General features: G+C 38.3%; 1 protein-coding gene across 1 annotated transcript in view; it reads right to left on the bottom strand.

Annotated features, from left to right (window-relative positions):
- The window catches only part of DHX15 (DEAH-box helicase 15), a 38,360-nt gene that overhangs the window by 2,696 nt on the left and 9,651 nt on the right, over positions 1-26,013 (bottom strand). Inside the window, exons 4-12 of the mRNA XM_054172412.1 lie at positions 25,549-25,708; positions 24,933-25,151; positions 16,437-16,604; positions 12,404-12,490; positions 10,710-10,859; positions 10,442-10,550; positions 9,128-9,319; positions 5,985-6,107; positions 3,630-3,820 (exon numbers count right to left, since the gene is read on the bottom strand). Of these exons, the coding sequence (XP_054028387.1) occupies positions 3,630-3,820; positions 5,985-6,107; positions 9,128-9,319; positions 10,442-10,550; positions 10,710-10,859; positions 12,404-12,490; positions 16,437-16,604; positions 24,933-25,151; positions 25,549-25,708 (1,399 nt within the window). The remainder of the gene's footprint in view (positions 1-3,629; positions 3,821-5,984; positions 6,108-9,127; positions 9,320-10,441; positions 10,551-10,709; positions 10,860-12,403; positions 12,491-16,436; positions 16,605-24,932; positions 25,152-25,548; positions 25,709-26,013) is intronic.

Here is a 26,013-nt window from a genome sequence, read left to right as displayed (position 1 = left end):
CATCCGGATTTGGCACGTTACTTGACCACTGCAACCTTTCAGGTTTTTTTATAGCAAATCAAGATGCCAGATTGGTTTTGCTAACCACCAGAGTCAGCGAATATTCTAATGCACAGTTCAAGCAACACACAAAAATAGTTTTGACCCAGAAAGAAGAATCGTTGTTAGAGCAACAGCAATGCAAACAGCAGTACTGGGCAGGAATATCTAGTGGATGGGTCTGTAACATCACAGAGGGTTAACTGGTCTACAACAGACACCAGCTTGAGCACTTGATTGCAGTAGCTGCTGTGGGACTGGTGAGTCACAGCATCAGCCCTGTGAGTTTGTATTAGCGCAGTGTTCCAGTGGTAATTTCACTGATGCACTTATTAGCCCGCAAATCCTCTCACAGTGGGCCTGGAAAAATATGTCAGTCTGGCAAGAATGGGAAGTTTAGTATGTCAGAAATAAGAGCAGTTTTGTTACAGCGTGAGCTTCAGAGCTGGAAAGTGTAAGTTCAGCAGCACACTTCTGCCGTGACCTTGGTGAAAATCAATTAACCTCTCTCTGACTAAGCTTCCTGCTCTGTGAAAGGAATAATGCCTACCTCGCCGAGATGCTCCGATAGCCAGCTCATTAAGATTTGGGAAAGCAGACAGTTATCCTTAAAGGATATTCTCTGTAAGAACAGTTAATCTCACAGAGCAGGTAACTAAAATTAACCTTTTGATACTGGTAATTCCAGATGACCTCAGTACTTATTTCATTACACATAACACACACAAAAAAGATTAAGCAGGATGGACAATGGCTGAAAGATGTTCTGAATGACACAGTTTTAATCAGATGATCATTAGCTGCTTTCCTTTAATATAGACCGTGTACTTGTTTTCTTAATTCCTAGGTATAGCTCACCTTTTTTTCCGACCAAAGGTAAATTCCATCTATTAGATGAAAATCCCAGGACTTCTAAATCAAAAGCTACCTCTAATTTTAAGTCAGAATATCTCCTTAGTAACAAATTCCTTACTTTGAGTGTGCTTCTCTTTCATATTTTATGACACTGATATCCAGATCATGCTTTAGGAGTGGAGCAAAATATTTCAGCAGTCTGCAAATCTTTTCACCCAACATTTCAGAGATTACACTGCTACTTTATTTCAAGTCTGGGGAGCCAACACTGGCTCTTTTAAATGGAGATTAACACTGCACTGTCTGTAACAATTTAGGCTTAATTTCATCCAACTCAATCCAATGTTTGCAAAACTAAAGAGCAGTATAGCTGCAAAGCAGACTAGACTGGAAACTCATCTGTCACAGACACAACACAACCACAGCACATAAGCTGCTGTGGGGCTATGTGTTGGGTTTTTTAATTTTTTTTTTTTGTTTATTTAAAAACAAAGCAAAAAGGGAAAAAAAAAACAAACAAAACCAAAGCCAAACAACCAATTTAATTTTTCAAAGCAGAAGTAAAACACATGTAGAAAAGTATTTGGGTGCTTCATCTGTTTTTGTTCTTCCTATAAAAGGACAGAACAACTCATTTAGTTAGGTTTCATTCCAGAAAACAGTGTGCTGCTAAATTCAAATCAATACTATTTACTGATGTATTAAAATAGTGAAGCCTTATCACCTAGCTCTCCCAAACACATACAATTTGCTTTCCTGTGTCATTTATAATGATAAAGAATTGGATTTCTTGTTTACTTGGTGCAATTCTCAACTAAGTAAAGAGATTCTGAACTAAACATCCTCAAGTCAAAACAGAAGTACAGTTAGGTCTTAATTCCCAGGGAAGGACAGGGACTGAAACAACCCCAATTAAGAAAGCACAACCCTGTTCCCTTAGAACTTAGCTTCTCAGAGATGTCCCCTTGAAGTGATTATGCACTACTGTGTCTTCTTTCAATCCTCAGCCAACACTGAGCTACAGTTTTCATCCTGCTGCAGTGTTTGTAGTCAGCATGCTCCTTAGCATGTGGACCTAGTGAGCATGTTTCTTAGCCTGTGGATTGGTGAGGACGTTCAGGTTCAGCAGTGGCAATGCTCTGTCATGAAAACTGCAGCTAAGTTATGGCTCCACAGCAAGCAATGATGACCTAACTGTCAGCTACTACATTTTCCTGCTTCCTCCTGGCCCAAGCTGTTTCAGCACAACTGACACAGCCAATTCTGCCTCTTCTCTGAAGGTGTGAAGTGGCTTGGCCAGATCACTATGCTAGAAGAAACCAGAATTGGCTCAGGCAAGCACCAAGGTTGGCATTAGGGAGTGAACAAGGACACAAAGGAGGCAGCCCCCAGCATGTAAACTACACAAACATGACACAAAAAGGATCATAAGGAGCCAAGTCAGCCCATGCACCTCTGCAGCAGGTGACCACAGCCCAGAAAAGGCCACCTGCTGATTTACTGACAATTACAAATGCTTTTATCAACATAACAGACAGAACTGTAGCCACCATGGCACATGCCACCTTGAAGAAAGCTCTCACAACAGAGGTTTCAAGGATGTCACAATTTCATAAAGAATGACCCACCCTCCTCTGAAATTTTGATTGGCTTGTGCTTATTTATTCTCTATCACCACACTGAACCTGAAGGACCCAACCAGGGGCCTTGAGTCAAACACAGCAAACTATAAATCCAAATGCACTCCAAAGGGCAAATGCAGGAATGGTATCACAAGATTCAACCATTTTTAGATTTAAAGCCACAGATTTTGGCATGCTGATCTCGAGAGATTAGAGAAATTATTGTTTCTTGTCTGTCTTTTCAAAAGAGAATGTTAACGTGCCCTAAAGGAGCAATGTCAGGTGCTTGGACTGCTTGCAGAGCATGCAGTAGTGTTTCTGAAGCTATTAAGAAGATTTTTAACTGTTGTTCTGTATTCTTGAAGAGAAAAATGAGTAGCATTAAATACACTGGTGACCACCTCTGTGCCATAGGTTTACTTCATTACCATTCTACTATTGGGAGGACCCTGATTATGTAAAGACATCAAAATATACAGAATTAGATGCATGAAATAGCACCAAAGACTGAGTAGCAGCAAGAAAGAGGTTTTAATTAGTAGTCTAATCGTCTGACATCCAACTTCCTGTACAGCATAGGTCATTTAATTTCATCTTCTGTAGTGACCCTGATATATCCTGTGTTTGACTAAGCCACATCTTCCAACAAAAAAAGGTTCCAAGCTTGATTAGAAGACATCACAGGATTTTGTTCCACCTTTAAATACTGACAAATTCTCCACTACTAGCTCTTGCTCTAAGGATTGCAGGTGATATTTATACAAATAGGGGAAGTGTAGGTGTGTATCAGATTACAAACCACTCAGAACTATGTATTTTGCAATTACTTTGAAATGCTCTATGAAACTACAGCTGTTCAGAAGATAGTGGTCAATTCCTGACCTGTCAGGCCAGAAACAGTCTTTCAAGACATGAAGTCTGCCTACAACTTGTCTTCCAAGGAAGATCTGACTAAGTAATAACCAAGCAATCTGACAAAGACCACATGGCACTATAGTTAACCGTGCACAATTTAAACCCCATTCATAAAGTTTTGATGGATTATAACCACCCTACCAGCACTAAAAGCCACAGAAGCCCTGAACTGTGCTCCCTACAAGAAGGCACACTCACCTGCATGAAATAGCCAGTAACTAATGCCTTTCTTATGTTGATGTAATAGTCTCGGCTGGTGAAGTCTGTGCTTCTACGAGGCAAATTAAATCTGTCCATGATTCGTGACAGCTGTTGGCGTACATTGTCTGCAGACATCAGGGACCTGTAGTTAATGAAGTTGTCATAACACCACTGAACCGACTCATGATCTGCAACATTAAAAAACATGAATCAAAAATTAGTATTTCATCCAATTAGAAGAAAACAGCAACTAACCAATTGATCAGTCACTTGAACCAGAAAAAAATACCCATATGCTTTTATAAATGACAACTCTAAGTTTATTGAGTCTATTTCTTGCATTAAACAAGGTGCCCAAACTGTTTTCTACTCAGCAAGCATGTGGGCAGGACAAAAGTTAGCTTCCCCCTGCTCCACCAACAGGATATGCACACAGTGAGATTCGCTGAAACCACACCAATACATTCTGCACGCCTCAAAAATCATCTTCCAAACCTGCAGTGCAGAGCGTAAGTGAAGGTAAGGAACGCTGCACAGTCCGTAACTGTAGTGTGCAATGAACGTGCAGGAAGATTGGGCATAGTTCTACTGCATTTGGGAAACTAAATCCTACTTAAATTAAGCATTCAAGTAACAGCTAAGACACAAACAGACTTAATCTAATAAAGTGTGATGCACCTCGCAGCAATTTAAGTAAATGTAGGTGACTGGTAAAACACAGTGTCAGTAATAGAACTCTGTACTCTGAAATTATTGTTTCCACTGCTGATAGCTCTAATAAGAATGTTGAGATAGCAAGCTTAAGCCATTCTATCAGGATAACAACCTGCATGTTTGCCAGCCAGAAAGCCAGTTCTCCCTACCAATTGTTTTCAAGTGATGTTCTTCCAATCCTTGTCATCTTAATAATCCAACCAAGCCAGCCTTAAAAAATACAGCAAAGTATCTCTTGTATAGAGGCTACTCTGAATGAGCATTGAAAAAAGGGACAGTTACATAATTTAAGTTCTTCCTGTACTTTACCTCATGCAATCTATTTTAAATGAAGCACAAATGCTGAAGCAATTGTTCATTACACAGCTGAACCAGAATTGAAGTACCATACCGTGTGCTGCATTGTGTGCCATTTGAACTATGCATTTTAGATGACACGCAACTATTTTCTGTGGTTCCATATACAAACAGTAGCAGCATTTTGTTTTCCTATTCCAAATCTCAGGAATCCTGCTCAATTGCACAGTGAAACTGAACAAAAGATTATTCCCCAAATAATTCCATCTCTCTGTAACCCATAAACATGAACACACAAAATGTTCACAAGACATACTGTATCCTGTTAATTAGAAAGCCAACAATAAAACCAAGCAACAGATGCCTCCAATTCACAGGTGTTTAGTAGAAGTTCCTCAGCTATTCAATTAATTTCGAGTACTTTTGATCAGACTTTTACTCTGAAGTTCACCTTACATTGGACTGCCAGGTAAGGACCAAGTGTTAGAATGTTTCAATGCAAAACTTCTAGATCAAGAAACAGAAAGGAGCCCCCACTTGTGTTTCTTTTTACTCAGGGTAAAAGACTGTTGTAATTATTTTTTTCTTACAGGAAAATGCAACTGGAGCACCTAATTTAACCTGGTTGGCAGTTAAAGAGTAATCTTTCTACTTCCCAACGGGATAAGTCACTGTTTAAAAAGTGTGCCACTTATGCAGTCATTTTTTTTCAAGAGAGCTCCCAGCTTCACCTGTTTATTCCCATCTTTTTTCAAGCTGTTAAAACAGACTTCAGCTATGCTGATGAAGGCCATTCCATGCACTGAAATGTTCATGCTATGGCTGTAAGTTAATTCTTAATGCATCACCCCTTTACCTCTCAGCCCATCCCAAGGCTTTATTACAGAATTCTTAACTACATTGAAAAGGTTTTGGTTCTAGGAACATATTCTCCAAATCTACTGCATTTTCTGTACTGCTCTCCTTGAAAAATTACTATGCAATAATGCAGGGTTTTTTCTGTAATTAATGTCAGATAAATCTCCAGTATTTCTTAATTATAGGAACGTTTACTTCCTTCTGTCCAAGGTTACCCAGGATTGATTTAAAAGCCTGGCTTGTCTCCATATTCATCAGTTCATTACATGATCTCTTGGCTGGCTTTTTGGTTTTGTTCCTGCCCCCCAAAGGAAAGTATCACTTAACTCTTTTCCATACTTTAAAAAAAATTGAGCATTTGAAACTACAACAGAAAGGCTCAAAAGCCAAGCTCAAGCCTTTCAGCTGCCCTTGGAACCCAGGACCGAAAGCTGGCAGCACAAAGTACTACAAACAATTTTGGTAAGCCAGGTGCACACTTACTTTGTTTGAAAGCGTGGTAGACATTCAGCAACGTCAAATGATCTCCATCTATATGGGCAAACCTCATCTTGGCTTCATCTGCTGCTTTCTTTGCTTCCGTGGGGCGAACAAAACACTGTGGGACTAAACAAGGTTGGTATGGGCCCAACACAAACGCCCATATCGATGAGTCACGCATTCACAGATAGAGGAACAAGGCCTAGCTAGGTCAGTTCACAGAGCATAGGGCAGGGCAGGATGGCCTCCAACTGCATCTTGGACTGTTTACTACCTTGATTTGGTACATCAACACCTAACCACATCTGTAAGACAAGAGGGTTTCAAAGCTACAGAGTACCTGATTATTTTAATAGAACTATATATAGGCATCAAAATATCTAGTCTGAAGGCCATCAAGATTGCCTATGTATACTAGAAGGGTAAACATCTCAGTTCAAAACCCAGTGCTGATAACTCTACCAGGAGCTAGAATCCCAGGTAACAAATACTTCAATAGCAAGTTTGCTTCTTCAGAAAGCCTTAAAGGAGAGTGAAGGAGATAGTTCTGAAACTGTACTGCACTAGCACAGTCTAAACCAAGATGGGACATCACAAGTCTCTACTAAACAGAGCACACTAGTAAAGCCAAGTCCTCTTCCCCAGCTGGTATTGTTATCAGCACTGGTATACAGAAACACCTGAAGAAGGTATTAATAAATCTAAAGGTTGTGATGGTAGCGGTAGTGGTGGAAGGTTAAACCGTCCTTTGGCACTACATGGAAAAACAATTAACCAATCCCAATGTGATGACTTGATCATTATATTCTCTTAACATAAATCTGAATCAGTTTGACTTAAATCCAAGTCTAATGTTTTAAATGTTCCCTTCCCAAATACAGGCTATCAGAGACCACAAACAGTACTGAAGCCAACTTCAGTTCATGGTCTGTCAACATTCACACAGGTTTATCATACCAATACTAATCCACAAGTTGCTGAAAGTAGTTGTAAGAGATCTTCACTTTATGGAGAGGAAGGAGGAAAAAAGTAAGTTTGGTTTTAAGTGGATGTAATTTCTAAGAGGGCAAATCTCAATAAAATTAATGCTAAGATTTGTATTAATTCTACACATCCTTCATTTCTCCACTGCTTGGGACTACACAGCCTTCTCCTACCTGAAGCCCAGCAATCACAAGACTACCTCTTTGCAGTTCAACTGTCCCTAATAGATGAGGACTTCTTGGTAGGGTATTATGTGGATTTACTTCATTTCATTCTTAAAATCCCACAAAGCCCCAAAGCACTATATTTCAAAAATACAGTGATACTGGAATTCAAGGAAGAAATAAAAAAAAGCAAGCAACAAACCCCACACTGCAATGGTGAATCCCAAAGCAGGAAAGACCACTGCATTAAAGAAAAAAGAAATGCAGGTGCAAAATAAACACCCTGGGGTTTGGGTCCTGCATTAGAAAATAGAGATAATAGAAAGTGTATTTTAACTTCAAACAGACTAATAAAAGCAAATCCAAATTATTTAATCACTGGTTTAACTGTTTTGACTAAGAAGTTAACACTTTCTACCCATGAGAAGACACAAGGGCTCTTATCAAATGAAGTACAACTATTTCATCTGCTCATTTATTCAGTGCTATTCTCTGCTTTTTTTCTGGTACCTAGTTTTCCCTTCATTCCAAACTTAATAAATTGATTGCTATCCAGAGCCTGACAGTCTTTATGTGGACTTCAGGCACCATAACATAATCATGCCAGTGGTGTAAGTAGTGTTTACTTTCAGAAACAGTCTTTACAAATGCTAAGAGTATTCTTTTTTTAAGAGCAGAATTTCAGTTTCAACCCATACATGAACCAAGTCCAACCAATTCTATGAAAAAACCCCACCAAGCAAACATCATTCATCATTGCATTGGTATCTTGAAACAAAAAAGCATCATGGCCTAGAAAATGGTAAACAGAAAAAGGAATAGGGCAAATCACTTGATCACAGAAAAAAACCAAACCCTAGACTGTTCTGTAGTAAAGAGTGGGGGGAAAGGGAAGAGAAAGACAGGCACCAACCTACCACCACCTCCGCAATGAAGCCTACCATTTTATCACCAAGAAAATTGTTATGATTCTGCCCTGCCCATCTGCTCTGAGTCTGAACAATAACTCTGCAACAAACATTTTAGCTTGTTCTTAAAACCTTTTGTATCAATATACTGTAAGACTGAACTGAAGCAACAGAGTTCACACTTAGCCAAAACATTGTGTTTTTTCTCTTTTCAACCAATTTAAGCATGTAAGCAGCACATCTGCATTGTGAGGAGCCTGGTAAACCCCAAAGGACACATGAATATTTATGAGAAAGAACACCCCCATTTTCAAACAGACTAAATCTTGGTTATGTCTTATGACAACTAACTGTAAAATAAAGTCAGTTCTATGTAACTGGGAAATAAAATCCAAGGCTTGCTTGGTAACATTTTCCTCTCATCAAGCTCTCTTGACAAGCAGGTCTGCACTGACGCAGCACTATTCACACAACACAGCAAAGTACAGCTGTGCACATCAATTCATTCTTATATACCCTCCCCCCAAAAGTTTTTCTTCCCTTTAAACATTAGGACTGTTCTACAGCTCTTCCACTTAGTGACTGAAAAAATGCATCATCATTTCACGTACAAGCTGATGGTGTAAGACAAATCACATGGTAATGCTCTCAAAAATACTGGGATTTACTGAAGAGCAGAAGAAAGCACAATACAAAACAGGTCTGACTGCCTTAAAACCAGAGTGACTGAGATGACATTCCTGGTTCTAACTATAACCCTAAAAAGGTATTTCTCTCCCATTAGCCTGATTTTCCCCCACCCTCTATCATCTCAAATACATACACTTAACTAAAGTTAGGAGCAACCTGTCTGACCAATTTAGGTATGTTAATTTCTTAACACTACTATTCATTACCTCAAAATGTCTCAGAAACCTGTAATGATTAGACCCCTCATAACTGGTTGTACCCCTATATGAAGTTCTAAAAAAACCCAAAGTAAGTCTAATTTTATTAGAAATATATTTCTAGTGCTTATGTTACTGATGTGGAAAACCCTGATTTTCCCCAAGTCAAAGATCTGCATTTTGATCTCTTTCCCTGCTATTACCTGACAACATGGCAGTAATTGATAGGACCTCATTAGAGCAGTTGTAGTCACAACTTGCAATAACCATTTTAGCCAGCTGTGGGTCCAATGGAAATTCAGCCATCATAGATCCCAACTCAGTCAAGTCTCCATCATCATTTAAAGCAGCCAGGTAATTCAAAAGCTCTAATGCTCTCATCAGAGTTTCAGGAGCTGAAAGGGAAAAAAGGAGATATTTAGGCAGGCTTATTAAACAAACTGTTCTAAATAAGCAAAAAAAATGAGGAAGCATTGACTATAAGCCATCTTATTTTTCATTCTCCATTCAAATGAGTTCCAAATACGAAATTCTTACCAAATTCAGTTATACAAGTCCAGACATGAATGAACTGGGGAAGGGAGAGTAATAATTGCTTATTTTGATGAGCTCTTAACTGGATCAAAAGCTTTGAGTATTTGAAGATTGCTGCTTTTCAAAATTCAGACAGCAGTGGCATTGTGAAATATTCAGTATCACAGTAGTATCACTTCCCCCTAATGCACTGATTCACTTTCCCTTGTTCCATACAAAATGGATCGATGCAGTTCTAAACTCTCAGCCATGTCAGCTGCAGGTATCTAGTCTTTCACAAACCTGAGCCTGTAAGGCTCTTAATGTTCTCTTAATCCTGCGTTCCTCGTAGCAAGTGTATATTACACTCACAAAGCAAACCAGAAGGAAATCCAAAAGCCTTCCTGCTAAGCTATCACACATGCTGCACAGCACAAAGAATGCAATTGTTCCACAGAGCTATTAGAAGCTTATAGATTATAAACTGTATTTTTATTTTGGGGGAGGAAAAGCCAATCAACTTTGGTGTATTTATGTATTCAAGTGTTCAATTAGCAACATAACCCTGTTGTCTTTTGAAGTATATATGAACATTTAACACTGCTAGAACAGACACACACCTTAACTTTCTAGTTTAAGCAAAAAACATGTATTCAGCTTCTAAAAGGTTAGCCAATTTTATTTGCATGCAGTTGTTAACTGATGCACAATTAGAATGGGTAATTGAGGTGCTAAGTAATAAAATCCTAACTCAATTTTAATATTTTCTAATGCCCATAATTTTATCTTATCCTCTACAGGTAAGGAGCATTCCGATTCCTTGGTTCCATTGAAAGCTGTCACGCAGACAGAAACAAAAAGCTTGCTTTAAGACACAGAGCACTACATTTCAGGATAAATAAAAGAGACTCTTTATGGATTGCAATAAAAATGATGGGGGGAAAATAAAGATTTCAGAAATCAAAAACATACCACAGTAGACAAGACAAACCAGAAACAGATACCTGGAGGATCCATAAAATCAAAGTGCACCAAATCATCTATACCAAGCTTCTTGAGCTGCAATACTACAGATCCTAAGTTAGACCTCAAAATTTCAGGGTATGTGTTGTCCTGGAAGGGGAGGAGGTAAAAAAAGAGAATTCAGAACACTTATTCTTCCAGACACTTTCAAATATACAAGCATTGCAAGTCTGATTTTGTTTGGCAGCACAGCACTCAACTTGTATTGATCAGATGTTCTTATACAAGCAGTATGAGAAGTCATCTTACCTGCATTTCAGTTTTGTAAGCCTTCTCTGTATACAGCCTGAAGCACTTGCCTGGTCTAGTACGACCAGCACGGCCAGCTCGCTGCTGCGCGGAAGCTTTGCTAATGGCAGTCACTAAGAGAGACTCCACTCTGATACGAGGATTGTACACCTGCGTGAAGGAGGAATCGGAGAGGGAAAGAATCAACACCACCCATGGATAAAACAACTATCAGAAAGAATGCTTTCAAATTATCTTTAAACACAGCTTCTGACTAGGAAATCACAAGTTGCCTGTATCTGAAAGAAGCGGGGGGGGAATTGGCTACAAGTCTTTGGAACAGTGACAGAAAGCCTCAAATACAACTGCCCAGAGAACAGCATTTGCTTCCTATTCATTTGTTAACAACAACTCCTGCCAGACTCCCTGTCCTCCTTAAATGTGTGTATTTTTAGATAAGATTTTCATGGCAAAAGGAATAGGTCCAATTTGTTCTATAGAGTGCTAAACACACTCTTGCTGCTCAAATAATTCCGTGGGAAGAGAGGGGGGGAAATAAATAATCTCCATACAATTATAAGGTTGGATAATCACGTTCCAGAGGTCAGAAAAATCTAACATTAAGGTTGAATGCAACTGTACAAATCAGACTGATGACAAAGCAAGACTGTATTTCAAGGGTACATGCAGACTGTCTCAGTGCAAAATGTATGCTGGAATTTACTGTGAAATTTCCATTGCAGTCATACATAAACAAATCATGCAAGCAGCCTTGCCAACTCACTATGGCTCATGGAAAACAATGCAATGTTAAAAAAAACCCAAACCAGCAGTCAGATAGTTGTGTCAGTTGAAGACTTTTTTGATCCAGGTTTCAACACCCTCCTGGTAGGAACAGGCATAAAACACACACAAACCCTTTTGTTTCTTATTACAAAAGGTATTCTTCCAGTATGAGAACTACTTGGGAAAAAAACTCTCAGCCTAATGGTGATTGAACCTTGTGCATGAAGATGCACTGACTACTGACATTCTGCTGTCTCTCATTTTGCAGAGGTTTAGAAGGCTGACAATATGTATAGGACTACTAAAGGGAAAGTGAGAAACCAAGTCATGGATGGTTAGGTAAAAAAATAGAAGATTAAGAGATTTGGGGTTTATCTTTCTTGAGTTATTGCATTGATTGCAGGCAAGCTACTTCAGGTCCTCTGAACACCCTAGGACATTCCAATATGCTCTATGACAGTCTTCAGGGCTACAACAGTATGTGATAAACACTGGAAAGGAACAGGTTCATTTCTATCTTACTTCAGTGCTGCCTGTCTACGCTGACATAACAGAAGCAGCTTCTAGCATCATTTTTATTTACTCTCAGATCATTTCTTGGTTTTACTTGAGCATTCTCAAGCACAGGCACACAGTACAAAACCAGCCTTCCTAAAGTATCTAAGAAAAACCCACATTCCAGGCCTAACTCTCAAAAGTCTTTACATTTCAATTTGTTCAAAACAAAATTCTTCTGCACTGCACTATTTTGGACTGTTGTAAGTATCAAAAGTTTGCAGACCAAATGCAAACCTACCAGAAGTTAAACACAACCAAGGTCAAGAGTTCGACTGGGAAAAGACCTATCAGTGTTTACAAAGAGAATTTACTTGAGCAAACCAAATTCTAGCATCTTTTCTACTGCAAAGGGAAAATGAAATCATATTTACCTTCTGTTTTGCAAAGCCAGGATCAATCACAAATACAACACCATCTATTGTTAATGATGTCTCAGCAATATTTGTGGACACAACCACCTGTGGGAAAATAAAAGAGTGAGTAACTTTTTCCTGAAGAGCTCTAACTAAATCTGTGTCTGCACCAGGGATTTTCAGCAAACCTTCCTTAACTTCAGCAATAACTACCAGAGCTGTCCTCTTCAGTACTTTTTTGCAGGACAACCTGAAATCAACCAGATTAATTTCTACTGCAAATAGAGCAATTTTTGTCCACTGTGTCCCTATTAACAATATAACAAGCATTAGTTCTGAGAGAAAGAAACAGAAGAGCAAATATTTTACTGACAAAACTGCTATTCAAAATTTTCTCCCTACATCTCTGGTACAAAATGACAAGTTACACTGGATCCCTTTAACTTCATCTGTTAATTCCAGCCTTTTAAACTATTTCTTTTTTGAATGCCTAAACAGGGCAAACAGTTTAAGTAATACTAAATCAAAGGTATAGACCTGTACCTGCATACTATGTTCTTTTACTTTGTTAGGAATAAGGCAGTTTTCAATACATTCCAGCTAAAATCCTGAACAATAAGTATTTAATTTCAAACTCTGTCTTTTGAAATGACCAGATAGTCAAACATCTTTACCTCTTTCTAAGGTTAGATTCTTAAATTTGTAGACTTTTTGAAGATTAGGTCTCGTGCAAAAATTAAAGCAAAGACAATACCCAAGTTCTAAAGCTTGATTCACTGTCATTTAAACATCATGTCCAGAGATGCAGTAAATCAGTTTATGTCTATCATTAGCTCTCATCCCAATGGTGACCACATTAAATGACATGTTATTACCGAGTTTAATCGGCGAGCTCAGACAAGACCAATAATCTGTTCAGCATTTCATCAAAACTACTTACCTTCCCCCTCCCTTTTCAGAGCATTCTGTCACCACTGTGTTCAGTTTAGCAATTACAATTTCTGAGACTAACAATTTGTTCAGAAATACAACAAAGCTAGTGGCTGGACTAGACGTATAATCCTGCTGACTTTTCTTCCTGGCTGATCACTTTGCCAGTCAGCTACTTATTACTCTCACAGCTTGGCTCTTCTTAAGTAGACTTAAGGCCTAAGCTTGCCCAAATACTACTATATATTGAAAGCAATACTTCAGTGGGAAAAACACCACATTGACATTGATTTGGAATTACAGTGTTCCACTTGGAAACAATTTGCTACTTCAAACTCCTCAAACAAAAGAAATCAAGTCCTGTACACCTTTCATTCACAGATAACCTGCCCAGATTGGTCAGACAAAAGCCAGAAACAGTGCAATTAAGCACTGACAGGCACAATGCGTTTTCATTAAAAACCTGCAAGTCATTAAATATGCAAATTAAACTAGCTCTCATGTTAAAAGGCTAGTCAAGGCACATTTACCTTGCTGTTCGAGAGTCCACCTTATGTAAAAAGGTGGCAGCTTTTTCCAGATCTACTAATGTATAGAAGTGTCCATACCCAGAATCTTCAAATACCAATTACAGAGCAGTGTCAAAAGGTTTTGGTCCTGCTTTTAATCATCAGTTTCTATAAGGACACTTCAATATCAGTAACTCAATACTGTTAGCACGCTTAGTCCACAAGGTCCATCAATTTAACTTGTACTGGAATTGTATACATTATTTACACAGTGGATTCTGTTGTACATACACATCTTGTTTGTTTAGGTCACACTGCTTAACAAACACAAGTAATAAATGGAAAAAAACCAAGAAGTTTAAGAAAAAAATTTGAGGACGTTACACCACATCTTTCAAACCCAAATCAAAGTACAAAGTTACTTGGAAATCAAACAAATGCAATTAGCATTGAACTACCTAATATAAATTGTACCTAATTAGCTTTAACTGCAGTTCTGCAATTACTGAAATAGTCACATTAAAAGTGTTTTTTAAATATCAGATTAACAGTTTGATAAAGAGTTAAAGTGCTAAATTTAAGCAAATCTCTTTGAACATGGAAATATACATACATTCTAGATATATTTTTAGAGAGAGGAACTATGTATATTAAATAGCAGTGCTTAAGATTGCCAAAACAAAAAACAGAAAGAAGGTGTATGATAAGAAAAGGGAGTAGAAAGGCTCCTTGTTAAGCCATCTTCATCTTCCTCCACAGCGTAAGTGAAATACTCTGATTAACTGTAACTAGTCAACACCTTTTTTTCCCCTCTTTAAATCTTAGCTTTCTTGCAATAATAGCTGATTTTACCTAGCACCCCAAGAGAACAAAAAAGGTGCTGTCACCCAGCTGCATCAGTAGAAGCTGCTGCAAGATGCCACACAGCTTTCAGCATGTAACTTTTCTTCCACAAAAATTAAAGCTCAAGAGATACATATTCAGATATTGCAAGCACTTCACTTGGGTTTTATGACCATTAAAGCCTTTGAAATTATTCAGGCCTCCTGCTAGCTCTCTCCTCAGGAGTTCTAAAAACCAGGTTCAACTTCCACAGGAGACTGTGTGAAAGCAGGTATTTTTTGCAAGACAGTGGAGGCACAGCAACACGGTGCTAATTTAGGTATCCTGATCACTAACAATAACAAGCTAAAACAACATTGAAACAAATTTACAACACAGACACTTTCACTCATTGCTACATTTGTTATGAAGGTAAAAGCCCAAATAGGGAAGTTGGAACACTTCAGTCAATGCAGGCAAAGAGGAAAGATGGTTTGTTATTTTCCTAGTTGTTTTGGTTTTAAAAACAAAAACATAGTGGCTTTGTGTGTGAATTTGTTGCTTAGGCATTTCGTGACTGCTTTTGCCAACAGCTGATACCTTTCCAGCATGGCAATTTTTCTTGTAGTGACATAGATGCTGCACCAAGAGCATCTTCCTCAGAACAACACTGGTGGTGGCTTTATCAGTTTAACATAACAAAAGCTACACAATGCATCTGTTAAACTCTTGTCAAGAGAACCAGAAACTCCCTGTTTTCAAGGGCACAGTTTTAAACATGAATAAAAATTTAATCAACTACATGGCTATCACTTGTTCATCACTGAAAAACAATTTCATTCAATTAAATCATTTGCTAATACAATCTTGTTGCAGCATTAGTTTCATGATTTCAGATTGAATGCTTTCTGCAATCAGCTTCAACAGGAAAAAGAGCATCATTTCACTAAATGTATTTAGTGGTTTATTCTTCCAGAACACTAGGAAGTTGTCACCAGCATTCTACATGCTTTGTACTGCACAAAAAATCTACAAACAATCAAGGCACGAGCCCTGCCTAGAGCAGACAGTATGATTCAGCTTTGACCTTCAAAATCTTAGCTTTGTGATTGCTGCAGTTTCAGACAGCATTAGTTTAACTTGAAGAAGCTCCATTAAGATGCCTTCCAAGTATTCAGTTTTAGAGAAACAGCCACATAGTTTCTAATGTGGTTTGTGCAAGCATTTAGGAGTTGAACTATTAATTTTATGAGCATTAGCTAGTGTATTTCGGGTTTTTCACTCTCTCAATCCATTTTGCCCAATGAAACAACCTCAACTCCTTGCTTCCCAGTACAGAAAGCACAAACTGTAACTTCAAGGTACTTCATACTAGTCATACTCCTTGAGAAATACACAAAACATCCCTTGAAGAGACAGCCTTTTCTGTTTCCAAAACACCCACAAACATCTCAGAATAATTACCGGGGGACGGGGGGCAAGAGGGAAATCTCATCCCTCCAAGTCAGTCGTGTGGCTGTCTTGTATTTCTCAGAAGAAACTTAATTGAATGCCACTCCCATTCCATCAAATGATCACCAGAACATTCTGGATTTCTAGATGGTGGTCAGAATTTTTAATTGCCCTGAGGAAAACAACTCCCAAGTTAACTAAAAATTGTAATGTTACAAAGTACCAGATTAACAAGTAGAAGGTTTTTTGATAAAGCCCTACTTTAAACTGATCTTTAATTGCCCATACAACAGAGCAGCTAATTACTGAGCAGAGCACTAAACCAGCATCCTATTTACCTTTCTTCCTATTGCTCCATTTTGTTTTTTGGGTGGGGGAGGTTCAAAAATCCTTTGCTGCTGCTGTGGCGGAAGGGTGGAATACAATGGAATGATTTTGATGTCGCCAACTTCAGGGCCTAAATCATCAATTTCACGTTTTATCCTCTTGCAGGCTTCATCAATCTCCTGCAAAACAAAAATAGTGGTTAAAAGAACTCCGTTAAGAAGGTAGTGCGTTTTACTTCAGCGTGCTTTACGGCTTGTATTAAATCTACACCCTGAAGAACAATTACAGTAGCTTCTATCTTAAAATTTAAGAAAATTAAATAAATTCTAAGTTTTAAAAAAATAATAAAAATCAATTACAAAAATATATCAAGGTCCTCACTGAATTTGCAATTGAATTTCCACAACACTTCAAGGCGCTTCAGCGCCTATACTCTAATGAAGAGCCTAATTTGCATTCAACAGCCTTTTTCTTTTAGTCATGTTTCCCAATTAATTCTCTACAAATTGTACTAAAATTGAAATCTCTCACCCTAGAATATTAAACTGCACTCGTGACCTTTTCAATTTTCACAATTTAAAAGAAACTGATATGCAAGATATTTCAAACCAGCCAATTAAGCTTTAATGTCACGTATCACTAATGCAATTATATGGAAGATTTGCTTCATTGTACCTAATGAGAACAAACACCTTTACGGCGTAAACATGGATGCTCAAAACCAAACCTCTCAATCCACTGCTTCAGGTTTTACTTTAAAATTCAATGAAATCCCAATTAAGCTTAAGGAAAGTCAGGGAAGTACTCTGATGGAAAGATTTTTCATGCCATTTTTCGACAGTTATTTGCCGGCCTGTTCTCTGACTGTACAAAAAAATTCCTCACAGCCAAACTGTTTACAATTCCATTTCATTTTAAAACAACTATATTTAAGTCAGCTAGGTGACCTATAATTATAACAATATTTAATGAAAATTGAAGTGAACAGAAATGTAGGTTAATGCATAACACAATTCATTAACTTCAACTAAAAAAATCACAGCAGAGCTTCCACTGGTCTAAGAGGGACGCTTACCAACCTTTGATGTTCCAGCTGAACCACTGATGGGAGAACAAAGTCATTATGAGAAGCAACAGTAAGTAAGAGCAGAAAATGGCTACAACAGACTTGGAGGAAAGAAGAAGGACTTCTATTAATACAAATAATTCACCAACCTGAAGCTCAAGTCAGGCTAAAGACCCTCAAAAGCATCTACACAGAACAGCTTAATCTAAAGTATCTTTAAAATTGCTGCTTTAAACTGTAATTAGAGAAGCTAAAGCAGACTCCTTTTTAGAAACCACAAATTCTGATAGATCCTGGGGGGGAAATGGATGCTTTTTATTCATTCCTAAAGAGACTTGTAAGTTTTCAGCACAAATGTATTAAGTATGCTTTAAAGAAGCACAGACAATACAATACTCATGTTCTGTATTGATCTGCATATTAATTAATGTAAACATGGCAAAATAAAGGCTCTTCCTTTTTGATGTCAGAGCCCTTTAATAGGCAGCCTAATGCTTTCTGGCATTATCTTGCCAATTTGAATGAACTGCAGATAATTACAAAAACCTTTTAAACAAAGATGCACTTTGCCAACAAATCCAACAGACCCTTCATGAACTGTAAGGGAGATGCAAGACAGTGAGCTGGAATGCCCCCTCCTGGTGCATGAAGAGCAAACAAACTTTCTTTACACAGGTGTCAGTATCTGGTGTTCTGCTGATAAATCCCTTAAGTTCAGCAACTGCCTCTCAATGAAAAGGAAAACCCTAACAATTCACAGATGATACACAGTAGCTTAGTAAATTAATGCTGTAACAGTGATGCCATGTAAAAACACAAGTTTAAAAGGAAATAGTTGATTATGCAACAACACTCCTGTTCATAGTTGTAACCATTCAAAGTCTTGACACTGATACTTGGGCCTGTCAAATATTTAATTAAAAAATAGATTATACTGTTTAAAAAACACTTAGAAAAAACCCCACACAAACCAAAAAGAGAAAACAAAACCCAAACAAGTCAAATGCTTAAACAAGAATACAGACAGACCTTAGCTTCTGATCTGAAGGTCACTACACTGTTTCACGGATTGTGAGAAGATTACACTGTGTAATTGGGAAAGCTCTGATGCTGGACAGGATGCTTAATCTTCAACAGTAATGACTAGAGACTCCTGGACAGTTTAATACTTAAGAGATAGTAAAACACAAGCAAGCAGTGATAAATGGAAGCACTATACACTTCAGGCTACATGTGTTCATAGCCACCTATCATCTTTCAGAAGAGATAAAAAGTGGTGTTTCTCCCTAGAGTTTCCCAATGTAGTTTCAACATATCCCTAATCAGGACTCATTAAAACAGTTCAACATAGAGATGACAAGTGCATATATAACCATTACTGCAGATGTCCAGAGGTAACTACAGACCTCTCATCATAGACTGCTGAAAGAAGTATGCAAGTCACCAAGAGCCACTGCCACTCATCTGAAGACAGTGAAAGAGAATTCTTTAGTACTGGATTATCTTAACTTCAAAATTAAATACATGTATGTATTTCCTTTTATATACCACACTGGCTGAAAACAGCATCTCCAGTTTAACCATCCACAACCAGCCTCCACTTCTAGCAGATGACTAAAACTGGTTTCCCTAGTATAGTCAAGAAGAAATACATGTTTAACAAGAGTAGTCTGAAAATATTAAGGATTCATTTAAGTGTATTTACAAAGGCATGCAGCACTAGGATGATGAGTGATGGATTTCAATTAGGAAGAAATCCTCTTCTATGAAGGTGGTGGAACACTGGAACAGGCTGCCCAGGGTGGTGAAGGAGGTCCCATCCCTGGAGATACTCAAGGTCAGGCCCCACGGGGCTCTAAGCAACCTGCTCAAGTTGGGGATGTCCCTGCTTACTGCAAGGAGGTTGGACTATTCGACCTCTAGAGGTCCTTTCCAACCAAGCTCATTCCATGATTCATTTCTGTCACGTGAAATTATTTAAGATACAAGAGAGAGAGTTGAAGGCAAACTACTAACTCTAATCCTTTGAAGATGAAACAAATCTAAGCCAACAATCCTTATTTATTCCATTAAGAAAAGCTTTACAGAAACAACAGAACAGAAAACACCACCACACACTTAAATTTACACATCATCTACTCCAAATGCACTACAAAATTCCTTGAAAAGGGACTATTCCATCAACCTACATGTAAGAGGAAGTTTCTCTTTTTGGAGGGAAGAAAGGAAAGGTAAAGTGAACTTGCTTGCATTTAGATTACACCTGTAAAACTCCAGAGCCCTATCAGACAGAACACCTGAGATAGTGGGTATCAGGGTACCAGAAGCACGAATAGACACAGGATATAAAAAGGAGCCATAATTAAGACCTATGACTGCCCAGCACATCAGCACAAAGACCTGCTTCAGAATTAATCAGAGAAGAAAGGCTGAATATACCATGTGTGAGGCTTAAGCAGTGTTGAAATTACTAGATTGATCTTGATCCTGAAGATTCTTAGGAGTATTATTTGAACAACAGTTCTCTGTAGAAGTGTAGTCAATGAAATCATCCATCAGTGCACTCCTTCTAAAATAGCTGACTACCAAAAGGTAAATAGTAAACAAACCACAGAAAGGGGAAAGGTCATATGCTAGCTAAAATGCTCATTTATCTCAAGCTACAACTGCCACTTAGACTCAACACATCTGTACTTCACAAGATCTAGTCATCAGAATTGTCCCAGGCAGTCTATTATGCACTTCAAAAATTTCAAACTGAATTAACAACATAAATGCAGCAGCTGTAGTTCAGCTTTACCACTATGAATATTAACATGGAGTCCTCAACATGGAAAGCCATTCTCCTTGGAAAAGCAAGGACAGACAAGAACAAGCAAAAAGGAAATAGTGCTTTTCATGGACAAGCATATGATCAAGAAAGTAATCAGGTGGCATTTTTCAACTAAGAAAGAGAGTCATCTGAATATACAAATGAGAAAGTATTTTATACCTGCAGCTACATAGCATTTACAACAAGAAGAAGAAAAAGCAGTAACCAGGAAAATAAATCAATCAGATAATTTAATCAAGGCTAGTATTAATAAAGTTTAAATTAATTTAAATGGCATTTCTTCCAAGAAATTGGTGTGATTAAGCATGATTCTACTCAAAATCCTGAGCAGGCTGCTTGCTTTCAAGCAACTGGTAGACAACAGGCAGTACCTAAACTCCTGAATGAACTCCACTTAATTTGACAGGTGTTTTAAGTATCAGAAAGCAATTCTGCAACACCAATAACCTTCAGGATTTCAATGGGAACTTCCATTGTGCCAGAGATTTCAGCTAGACCCGAGTCTGTACAGGAATCAATGCTTAGCAGTGCCTTGTTAGGAAACAAAGCAAGAACAGGGTGCACAGTTCCCCTCTCATTTGTTAGAAACAGCAGTGCAGCCATCTATATTTTCACATATCAGAAAGTAGGTTACTTAAGCCTCCTGAATCTGGAAGGATTTTTACTCCATTTTAACCCACTTTTCCAGAGAAAAGGTAGGCTGATGACTAGTGCCCAAAAAAAACCCCTCTTGGATGCTGTATTGTTTACTCCTCTCTCTGAAGCTGTGTTTCTGTGCAGTTGGAAATGCAAAGATCCACCAGACCACAGGGAAAATCTGAGTTTGAAGTCTGTTGAGACAAGGAGTCCTGAATTCTCAGAATATCACAATTGCTGCTAATATTCCATTTGAACATGTTCTGGATGGAGACAGGAACACCTATTTATATCAAGCTCTCAAGAAATTAAAAGCACAGTGCTTGCTTTATTTTTCCCCTTCTCATGGCAGATCAATACATCTACAAATAACTGCTTATGTTAAATGATTGAACCTCACACAGAGCAGAACTTCTGATCCAGCTTCAGTGAAATACACTGAAAAATCTTCATTTCCCATGACGCTGAGAGAGTTCATGTTTAGCCTGGAGAAAAGAAAGCTCCAGGGACACCTTAATGCAGCCTTCCTCCACTTTAAGGGGGCCTACAAGAAACCCAGAGAGACTAGCAGCACTGAAGTTCAGAGAAATCATAGAACATCAGGTTAGAAGAAGCCTCCAGGATCATCTAGTCTCATCTGCCTTGGCATAGTCTGGCCCAGCCAAATCTTAAAAGTGTCCAATGACTGTTCTCAGTGTCCAGACTCTCCCCAAGAGTAACTTGCCTCCATCACCTCTTTCCAACCTGATACCTTGTAAAAACAGAGGCTTCCATCTTCTTTGTAGCCACTGGAACATGGTGATACAAGTCCTCCTAAGCTTTCTTTTCTCAAGACTGAACAAACACAACTCTGCCTTTCCTCACAAGGCAGCTTCCCAGTCCTTTCATCATCTACGTAGCCTTAAGTCTAACTGTTCTCACTAATGATCCAATAACTTGAATTTCCTTCCCTCTTGTTTGGCTGCAGGACTCATCCCTGCTGCCACAGATGAGGCTTGAAAATACACTGACACTAAACAGCAGTTACTAAACACTCAAGTTACTCTGAACAACCAAAGTACATTAAGTGCTGGCCTTCATCTAGCTCACAGGCCAAACTGGTGTATGTAAACACACATTTAACTTGCTGGTCAGGCTCCACCCCAGATCCCAAATGCATCTCATCTTTAGAAAAATTGTTTCTACAAACAGGCAACAGCTAGTGATGTACATCTGATGGAACCGTTTGAGCTCTCAGCATGCAAAACAGAACTCAAGGATTTTTGTAAACATGGTACTTGGGAACATTATTTAAGAAAACCTCTCTTCAGGTTACCTGGTATTTGGAGCACATGCAAATAATCTCATGAGGTGAGCAAAACTTCAAGACTGTTCAAACTCTTTTAAATGGGAGATGACAGTCTTAGCTAATGCAGATAAGCTCCTACAGTATAGTTAGATTGAGCTTCACCTTGCATAAGGGAGTCAAGTAGACAACTGTTAAAGTCTAGAGGAAAGTAATAGCAAAGCGGAATAAGACACTTATACCCTGTATAAAATGAGTAAGCAGAGAGAAAAAACCCCAAACCTAAATGCATAACTAAAAAGCATCTCCCAAACTAGAAATACTTGGCAGGTATGTCAATCTTCTCCCTACTTTGAGTTTTTAATCACAGACAGGGAGACTACATCTGGCTTCCATCACATGAACATAAAAACTTGTCTTGGTCCTTCAAGCTGCATGAAACTTCACTAATTTTCCTTTCTGCCTTCAGGATTGAAAGCAAACTACAAGCTAAAATGAGGAAACAACAGTAAAAGAAACTGGCCCTATGAACTGCACCATTTCAGGAGATGCTCTGAATCCAAATTCTGAGAAACAGAATCTAGACAAAAGTCATCCATGGAACAAGTCAATGCTTGACTGTAACTCAGAACTGCTCTGTCAGCATGTCAAGACTGAACTTGTCTTGGTATGATTCCTGAACATTCAGGATCTTCCTGACCTGACCAATTTCAAATACTTAACATCAACTCAAATGAAAAGAAAAACATACAAAAATCCACAACAGAAACAACTTCCTCCCTTTAGTACTCGAATATAATATTATTACTCTTTCAGGTTATGCTCCCCATTTCTTCCAATACTTTGTAAGGCTAAAGAAGATAATTTGTGCTCACTGCAGCCCAGGATGCTTACTGCCTTAACCTTACTCTACCCTTACCACTGAGACTAAAGCTGTCAATTTTGACCTCTACTTCCTCTTAGTCTCTCTCTACTACTTCCTTCCATAGTTTCAAAGTTTAACCATCCTCACTGTGATTAAAAAAAAAAAGTACCTTTTAAATGAATCCTAAATTACACAACTTTCTGCCCAAACCTCATATTTGCTGCTCTCTTCTACATCACCATCAGTTTTACCAACATCACTTTAAACCATTCTGGAACACTGACACCAGAATTCTGCAGCAACATTTTTCAGTATCCACAATCAAAACAAGAGTACTTCAAATCTCCAGATACAGCTTGGATTCCTCCTCCTAAATGTGTAATGGCTTTATGGAAAAAAAAGGCACAGGGGTGGCAGAGAACACATACTGCACTTGAAAGTGCCTAGGTTATCAAGATATGCAAGACAGATCTACACAGTTTCTGTGCCATTATTTCTGCCTTCCCCTCCCCATAAGTTTCATCTGTAAGGATTTTACACCTCCCCTCAGATTACTGATCTTAATGGAGTGTGAAATCTATACTGCCTTAGCAGAACTCCAGTAGACAATAAATCAGTTACCTGAGATCTGCAGGTGAGCTAATCTTGAGACATTTAAAGTCAAGTTTAACAAATGTGTATCTACACAACCAGACTACCAAATTGTAATCTCAATGACTAAGAACAAGTTTGACAAAACCTATTGTCTAAGAAAGACATGTTGACTGAAATGTAATTATACTTTTTCCTTGTGAACAGAACTCCCTGTCAGAGTCTCCAATTTTGCCTGTAACTGACATCAGGCAGCCTGGCTTACAGTTACACAGGCTACTGCTTTTTTAAACATTGACACAGAACATGAAGGTTATTTCCATCTTCTGCCATCTCCCCAGTACATTAGGGTGGCTTTTGTTTGGTTTTAAAATCAATAGCTAAGCCCTTCTCTTACACAGACTGTGGGGAAAATCCTGTTTAAAAAAAAAGTCTGTTACTAATGAATGTTGTTTTTCAAAAACCCTCTATTGTTACTAATGGATGGAAAAGCAGATCATGTAACAATCAAATGTTTTTGTTTCTTTCAGGATTCAGGAAGAAATCTTTCACTAAACACTTATTTCTGCACCACTCAAAACAATTTTATCTTTGTCCAGCAGCAGGATCACACAATTAATTTGGTTACAAAATTTAAACTTCTTTATTTGTGGGCCTGTCAATGTAGGAGCTTCCCTAGCATCTCCAGGTTCTGTTTATCAACTCTTTAACTAATCTGTATTAATTAACTGCTATCCATCTTACTGCCCATGTTAAATTCCTTCAGATTTAGTGGGAAAAGGCAGTAGCCAGTAAAGACCGTCACTCTGCCTTAGACTCTTGCTGCTATTCCTTCTCATCTGAAGCCTCCTAAACTCAAGAATTCACACTTGCAAGGCCCCACCTAAACTACCTTCCTTTTATGCAAGTTCATTCAGCTTTGTAAATGCAGCTCTCTGATCAAATCCCTCTGCACCCTGTTCATACGGTTTTCCAGCATCCAGACAAAGCTCATGAAGCATTTCTGCCCAGGAAAAATCAATGGCAAGGCATAAAACAGCATATGCATACAATGACTAACTACCTGAAGCATATGGCAGGTAGAAAAGCTCCAGTCATTCAAATGATAAGGTAGAAAAAAAATTATATTCTACACAAGACATTAAAACCAGTTTCTGTATGGAGTGATGGATGCCAAAACCCACAAATGAATAAAACCCCACAAAAGAACAGAAAAAAATGAAGATAATACCTCCTGTCCTGTAAGAAAAAGTAAGAGATCTCCTTCTTCCTCTTCACACATGTGAATTTGTATCACTGTACGAATGGCAGCTTCCAGGTAGTCCCTTTCTGGTTCTGGAGTGTAGAAGATCTCCACAGGATGGGTGCGACCCGGGATAGTTAGAAGAGGACAGTTATCAAAATAGATCTGAAACTTGCCAGCATCTAAAGTGGCACTCATAACTATAACCTGGAGGTTTGGAGGACAGAAAAATAAAAAGTTATTCCAACTGTTAACAAGAATTTGTGGAACATTACACACACAATACATAATACTATTCAGTAAGAAACTAAACTCAATTGCTTTTATCACCAAAATACATCACCCTCGTTACAATGGTCCAAAACCAGTCCCAGTCCAATACAGAGACATTAAGCAACAATTGTGCTGTTTCTAGTATTTTCCTCAATATAATTAAGAATTTCCTAGGGGTCTCTCTCCAATACAGAGTATGACCAGATCCAAAAAAACCTACTTGATCTGCTTTAGCGGATTATAAAAATAGAGTAATGGTAAGCACAGAGAAATCATATTTGCTATGCCTGCAACTAGAAAGATGCTGCCATTGGCCTTCATCATTACTGACCTTCAAATCAGACCTCTGTCTTACAACTTCCTTCAAAACACCCATCAAAATGTCAGTAGCCAGTGTTCTCTCATGGGCCTCGTCAAGAATTATAACTCCATAGCGCTCCAGCAAAGGATCATTCATTGCTTCACGAAGTAACATACCATCAGTCATATACCTGAGCACAAACAAAACCAGTTTCAACACAAATTTTATCTATTAAGGCTGAAACAGAACCCTCTTCCGTATCATTCACTAGGTTGCTTGAACAAAGCTTTAAATCAACATTAACACAGAAAGATCAGTATACTATTTCCAAGATAACAAGCACATTAAGTTTTCAAACAGAAAGTACTGCAGAGTTTAAGTGAAAGCTCAGCGTAGGAAGAGGAGCTTGGGGGGGCGGAAGAGAATGGGAAACCAGGTTTTGCAACATTATTTTGCAACAGTGTGGCTCACCCTTCACTACCCTTCAATTCCCCC

Source organism: Dryobates pubescens, chromosome 23 (assembly GCF_014839835.1).
Source record: "Dryobates pubescens isolate bDryPub1 chromosome 23, bDryPub1.pri, whole genome shotgun sequence".
In the NCBI taxonomy this organism is placed as follows: domain Eukaryota; kingdom Metazoa; phylum Chordata; class Aves; order Piciformes; family Picidae; genus Dryobates; species Dryobates pubescens.
Note: the sequence above shows the minus strand (reverse complement) of the source record. Positions and strands in the feature narration are given on the sequence as shown.